This window comes from Agrilus planipennis, unplaced genomic scaffold (genome assembly GCF_000699045.2).
Source record: "Agrilus planipennis isolate EAB-ADULT unplaced genomic scaffold, Apla_2.0 scaffold5, whole genome shotgun sequence".
Lineage (NCBI taxonomy): Eukaryota > Metazoa > Arthropoda > Insecta > Coleoptera > Buprestidae > Agrilus > Agrilus planipennis.
In genome coordinates, this window is record NW_020442468.1 from 2,323,850 (window position 1) to 2,331,243 (window position 7,394).

The 7,394-nt window shown below is 33.5% G+C and overlaps 1 protein-coding gene across 1 annotated transcript; it reads right to left on the reverse strand.

Moving 5' to 3' along the window:
- Positions 1-198: 198 nt before the first annotated feature.
- Positions 199-4,465, reverse strand: LOC112906686. Its single transcript, XM_025981304.1, has 2 exons — positions 3,939-4,465; positions 199-3,382 (listed from the first exon to the last, which is right to left on the reverse strand). The coding sequence occupies exons 1-2, from the start codon at positions 4,375-4,377 to the stop codon at positions 402-404; spliced, it is 3,420 nt and encodes a 1,139-aa protein (XP_025837089.1). The 5' UTR covers positions 4,378-4,465; the 3' UTR covers positions 199-401.
- Between the last annotated feature and the right edge of the window lie 2,929 nt (positions 4,466-7,394).

Below are 7,394 nucleotides of genomic sequence, written 5' to 3' on the forward strand. Positions count from 1 at the left end.
ACTTTGATGTTTTTGGTGGTAATTTCAAGCCGAATAAAATAATTAAGGACGTGAATAAATTGATATTCAGACCTTTGTATCATCTTTTATAATTATGTAGTTTGTAGAATTTGTTTATAATAAATAAAACAAAAAAAAACAAATATCTATCAATTTATATTGTAAAACATTTAATAGAAACTCACACCAGCAGTACAAAAGTAAAAATAAATTATTTTTAATATTTTCATATGATAAGCATAAATAAATATGTGATAATGTTTTGTGCACATTACAATTAACAATTATTTTTTTATTATAAATTCTTATGAAAGCTGGACTAGAAAACTTCAATAACTTATAAAAAATAATTGTCATATAACTGAGAAGCAGTTTACCTTTTGGGGTAAAACCTGTTTCTATTACGAAGAAAGCGATACAATTTCATAAATTTTTGGTAGAGCTTTTTTACGGTCATTAACGTCTGTTTTATCTTTATATCCAAATTTCTCCAAAATTCTTCTTGTTTCTTCAGATGACTTACTATATGCGACGAAAGGCTTTAACAGAAACTTACTGTGATTCATTTCTAGTTCAGTATCATTCGAACTTTGTCGACTCTGTTGACGTATCTGATCCGCAGGTTCTTTAAAGGGGTCCCTGTGGAAATTCTTAATATCTTGCAAGGGTTCATTAAAATATTCTTGGAATAAATTTGGATTTATGGCGCCCAGCATTGGTTCGTCATCGCCTTCAGCACTTCTCTTCGAACGAACATTAAATTCACGATTTGCGGCACGTTTCGAACTAACTGATGATTTTATTTTGTTCTCTTCATTACTACGCCTTGAATCGTTCAAGAGTTTGTGCAGATCTTCAAGTTTAATTCGTCCCATAAAAGGCTTCAGCAAATCTTTTCTAGTAACAAAAGAAGATTCCACAATAGGATCTTCTAGAACCTCTTCTGTGTTTTGGTAAATTTTGTTTTCCATCCTCTCATTCTCTTGCATCTTCAGTTGTACTTCGTTTGTTCTCACTTTACCTCTTCCTTTACTACAAGTGCAAGACTTCGAAGAAGACTCTGCACCAATAACGTTTTTCTCGCCTACAACATGAGGTCTTTCAAGCTCGTTTTTCAGTTTGATTACAAAATCGTGTAAATTGGTAGCATCGACAGTTTCTTCGGCTTCGTTCAAAACTTCTAAGGCGCCATCAACATGACTTCCTTTATTGTTGGCCAAAAGTAAATGTTTCTTTTGTAGTTGCGCTGGGGATCTCTGTACTAGATATTCCATCATATTTTCGTCTTCATCTTTTGTATGTGTGAGGCCAATTGAATCAAACAAGTTACTTGTGCTGACGAAGTCTTCGTTGTGTTTGTGAGAACTTCCAACAATATCGTTAACTCTAGATCCTTTAGGAGCTACGAGAAGAGCACGATCAGGTTGTACAGGAACGTAAGGTTTGCTTCCCGGCTTTTCAAGAGCAGGTACTTTGCTCAGTGGTAATAACAACCGTGGAACTGCGCCTTTGGTGGAATGTGCCAGTTTTCTTCCACTAGATATAGCATCATTAACGTGACTTAATGTTTGTTGACTTGACACGACAGTGTTTCTGATCATGTCGCCAATTTTCTGATAAGTTTTGTAAAAGGAGGTAGGATCCGAACTTGACAGTTTCTCGGGATCTTTCGATAAAAGTGTCTTTGATTTTTTTAGAGTCGTGTTTTTGAGCGGTTCCTTGCTTACGGTACCAGATTTTGATGTGGAAACAGCTGGTTGTTGATAAACCGCTGGATTGATACCACCAACAAAATTATTCTCACGATCTGTGTGCTCTGAATTTTTTGAAAGAGGTATTTTCACAATGTCGTGTTGATGAGTGTCAATTACTTTATATCTTGCGGGAATAATAACATCGCTGGGAATGAGTCTGGTAGAAGAGATAAATGTATCTCTCAAGGATCCCGTCATGTCCTTCAAGTGACTAACAGGCGACCTTTCGTCGTCAAGGGAACTTTTAATTAATTTCCCCATGTTGTCGGACGTTTGAAAGACGTCCAGTTTTGCGTTTGGATCTACTGCTAATTTTACCAATGGTAAAGAACGTTTTGGTCTTTCGTTGACTTTGACATTATCATCAGCAATTGCAGTCAATATCTTTGAGACCACTTCAAGTGGAAAAAGGGATCGTTTGTTCCTCTGAAATGACCTTTGATTGTGTCCTTCCTGACTGCTACTTCGATCAAAACTCACTCTACGACTATTTAACGGAAATTGGAAAATTGATGGGCTTCCCAAAGACTCTTCTCCTGCTTCGCGAAAACTCGATTGAGACACAGCATTATTTGCTCCTGAGACTTGTGCAATTTGGACATTACCACTTGTAGTTCCAAAACCGCCGACACCTCCATGACCAATATTTACAGCTGCTTGATGAGAAGAAAATCCACTAGATCCATGATTCAAACCGCTCGTAATGCCGGAACTTCCATGACCAACATTTACAGCCGTTTGATGAGATGAAAATCCACTAGATCCATGATTTAAAGCGCTCGTAATGCCGGAACTTCCATGACCAACATTTACAGCCGTTTGATGAGATGAAAATCCACTAGATCCATGATTTAAACCGCCCGTAATGCCGGAACTTCCATGACCAACATTTACAGCTGTTTCATGAGCGGAAAATCCACTAGATCCATGATTTAAACCGCTCGTAATACCAGAACTTCCATGAGCAACATTTACAGCCGTTTCATGAGAGGAAAATCCACTAGATCCATGATTTAAACCGCTCGTAATGCCGGAACTTCCATGACCAACATTTACAGCAGTTTGATGAGAAGAGAATCCACTAGACCCATGATTTAAACCACTCGTAAAACCACCATTGAGATGAGAGGTGAATCCCGTGGAATGTTGTTGAGGAATATTAATATTAGTTATATGCGTTTGTGGGATCGTAGAGGAGATTGGAACATTGGTAACCAAACCAGCATTGTGTACAAAACCTGCACCACTATGGAGTTGTGTTTGAGGTCTCAAAACGTTTAATCCGTGGGAATGGACATGTTGATGGAAATGGGAATGACCATGGGAATGGAGAGTTGGGTCTCTAGGTTCACTGCTTCGATAAATTTGAGATTTTGAATTAACATATTTTGGATTATTTTGCCAATTTTGCAAATTTCCTTTTATAGTTCCAAACCTGTCATAGGATTCAAGAGTTTTATAATTACATGGAGCATAAGGCGTTCCATAAGTTTGGTACGGCGAAGAATAATCGTCGATGTTCAAAATTATAGTAGGAATTACCTCGAAAGTGTGTTCGCCATATTCTCCTCTGTAACCATTTTCTTGTGAATATCGTGGAATACTTCGGACGTCAGCATCTTCATTATCTATAAATTTGATACATTAGTTATAGAACACACTAAATAACTCAAACCTCAATGCCAAATTACGGCACTTAACATCCAAAAATTCAGTTGATACTTTTTTAAGGAATGAAGACAACTCTACTTAAAGAAGTTACATTGCTACCGAAAGGTAGTTTGGATATTCAAAGTCGTACTTTGGTGATGGGGTTTGGGCTATTTAGTGCGTTCAGTAGTACCACCAATATTTCCATCAGTCTTATTGGTTCATTAGTTACATTTGTGTAGTCTTTGATTTAACAAGATTATGTTAAAATGAATCGTTTCCAAATGGACGTAGCTCATTTTAATTCGTATCAAGTTAATTCTTAATGTGACAAATCAGTAAACTGATGTTGACCTAATTCGAAGAGGAGTTGGAGTTGCTTTCTAACGTTTCGCTCGCACGGGTAGTGAACTTCTTCAGACGTCCTTCCATCCTTCGATGGAAACATTAGAAAGCAACTCAAACCGACAACGGCTTCTGGACCCGAGCCAGTAATACAAATGTGTACTAAAAATAGAAATGTGCTATATTTACCTCCTTCAATGCTGTTTTTGGATTCATCTTCATTTTCAACAGATCGTTTTACTAAACCATGAGGCCCCCAGTAAAATTGACTGTTTGGAACGTCAAGCCTGCCCTGGATCAATGAAGCTCTTTTCCACTCGTTTAGAGCATGAAGGACAATAGGTCTTATACCCCTAATGGACAGTGCGTCGTCTTTTTCATGCCATTTACGAAATATTCCAGAATTCGGATTGTCTTCATTTAAAGTTACATAATGATGTAAATTAAAAGCGCCTTGCGGAATTTCGTTACCGTTTACCCTTTTGATTCTAGTAATGTCCGGGTAAATGGCGAAAATGGCAATTGAAGTAAATAACAGATTCTTAAACAAACAAAAGAAGAATAGGTATCTATTTTGATGAACAAGAGATTTTACTAACAAAATTATTAAAGAACTGAAATAAATCATTATCTACAATAAAAGTTTCTAGTGAAATTGTAATTTTATAATATTAAGAAAATTATTGATGGTCATACCATAATAAAAAATATATCTATTCGAGATCTTACCATCTTTTTAATAAAAGGAAAACAAGTGTCAACAGAACAATTCACAGTAACATTGCACATGAAACTGCAATTTCTGTAACAATAACCTACCTTTATGCATATGTTGCAAACATATTTTGTTTATAAAACGCTTACATTGTAATTATTTACAAATTAAACATTTCCTAGTCTAGTTTGTTTGGCATATAGTTTGTGGTTCCTGTATTTGTTGTTTTATATGTCCCTAAATATGTTTTTATTATCATTTCAGTAGTTATATTTTTAAGACTTCAAAAAAATTACGTACTAATCATATAAAAAGTTTCAATCAATATTCAATTAAGCTAGTATAAGTAACATATATATTTTAAATATAAAGAGAGCAAAATTCAATTTTAAATGCATACTTTTATTTTATGTAGTTATACTACAAAGTAACCGATTTTACTACGGCAAAACAAGTGCGTACAAGTATCAACAAAATAAAATTAAAAAAAAGAATGAACAAGAAGGTGCACACACACAAGTCACAGCATAATAAAGGTGTAGAGGAAAATCTTTTAATTTTGGATACTGCATTATCTCAGTTTTTTGCTATTAGCATAAGATGATCCTATATGAAACGCCATTATGTGCCCATTTCTGACGAAGGATTTTTTTAAGATCACCAGAGATAAAAGCGAAAACAACCTCAAAAGAATGGCACTGATAAGCGCCATGAATAATAAAGGAGCGAAAACGTAAGAGTCCTCTGCGCTGTGAGAGACTGCGCATCAAGTTGAGCATTGTCAGTTGCGCACTCCCTTACAGCGCAGCGAACTGACGTTCTTACAGCTCGCATCCAACATTAGACGCCCTTACGTTGTTTTCACTGCCACCTCTAGCCTTCTGGAGTTTTGTCTTCACCTGTAGATAGTGTCGACTTTAGGAAGAGGGGCAAAGTTTCAAGCACTGTTTATGGACTCTGTATTTAGAGGCCTTACAGCCCCAGAGGAACTGTTTTTATGAAATTAAATTAAGAGTTCTGACAGGATTTTCAATTTAGGAACCTTCCTTTTAAATTTAGAAAAGTGTCACTTTTTAGGTCCTTCAAAGCATAGATAAATGTCTTCTTCCCTGTTATCATTAAATACGTATCATATTTACTCTATCAGAAAGACAATTATTAACAAAATGTTCTTATCAAACAAAAAAAAGAACTAAAAGAATGTCCAAAATTATGCGATTTTCCTTTACATAACATGACGTTATTATTTGCATAGAGCGGACATAGAAAATTTCATCCGGATTAGAACAGTCCATGATTTTTTCTATTACTACCATTACGTTTTTTGTATTCTCAAATACCAAAGTTTTATATGTCATGTACATATAATTATACAAATATACGTATGAGAGCAAACATACAAAAAAAAAGAAAATAATAAAANAATTATTTTAAATCAATAAAATTATTTGCAACCTTGTATTGGCTCTGATCTTTTCTCTGAAAAAATTATTTTGGTAACAGCGTCATGTCCTTTTTTCAAGGTAAAACGGGTACCAAAGGCAAATAAGGAACCAGATACAGGAATTGTTCGTTGGTGATCAGAGAAAACTAACATAAAGTCTTAAAAACTATATCTCAATCACTTCAAACAGAAAAATGAAATGAAAAAATGAACCTTACTGGTGGATATTTCTAGAAGCCGGTGATATTTTCAAGATGATACCAATTCAAAGTTAAACAAATACTCAACAATAAAAAACATATTTTATACCTGCGTGAATAAATTAAGAAAATTAAATAAGTAGGTACTATGAAAGGTAATACTTATTTAAAGAAAATATTTTAAAGATACGTATTTAGCATTTAGCCAAAAAATAGTTAGGAATTTCTTATTTTGCTTGAACTAGACGAAAATTTACAAAAAGTAAAATAATTATTACTTATAGGAATGTAGTAGACAATCATAATGTATTAATTACAAAAATAAATAAATGGGTAGATACAAAATCGATATCCTCAAAATCCTCATTTCAATTTTTGTCAAATCACGCACGATGATTTGCCATTGTTTAAAAGTTAATGTAATTTAACAACAGTTTAAAGAAAACACATAAGCTATTATATGCATATATGTATAATGGCATCTTCCTTTCCTAATAATTACAATAAGAATTAAAGAACGTGAGTTTTCATAACTTACATTCAAAATAAAGCAAATTTTAGCTATTGTATCTAATTGTTGTTATTGTAATACGTTTACAGATTAGGAAGGCCGCAAATAACATGCTATTGTTTACTAAACAATAAAAATAAATGTCGAGACTACTGAGGAGGTTTCAGGAACAGGGTTTTGTGTTTAGTGTCTTTACTGATGATTAAATTATTTCTAGTTAGACAATTTTAAACTTCCTAAAGTATTTGGCATAATTACGTAAAAATTTTTAAGTTTATCAATATAAAACGATCAATAACAAATTTTCACCAAATTTATTAAGTCGACAAAGAGAGTATGAAGATTACTAATATGATCTAAGCAATTTTTTAATCAATAATAAATATTTTCTGTTATTTTTGTGATGCAACATACAATGGGCAAAGCAGTATGTCAATTAAAAAACGAATTACAGAACACCCTATACAAATCTATAGTTATAAGTACACTAAAAACCAGAAAACTTGGAAATTAAGAAGGTCTTTCGTAATACTACAAATTTGATAAATAGTCAAACCACGTCCTTAATTACTTTTCATTATAAAAAATCCTTAAAATTACAGATTTAATACATAAATATTGAGAAAATCAGAAGAAATTTATTTGCAAAGCAAAGCGAGCTTAATTTTTGTCCCCTAATATCTGTTCTTTTACGACAAACAAATGAGTCAATAAATTTAATGAGTTCAATTTTTATTCCTTAAGTATGACATCCGTAGAAGAATATGGGATAGAT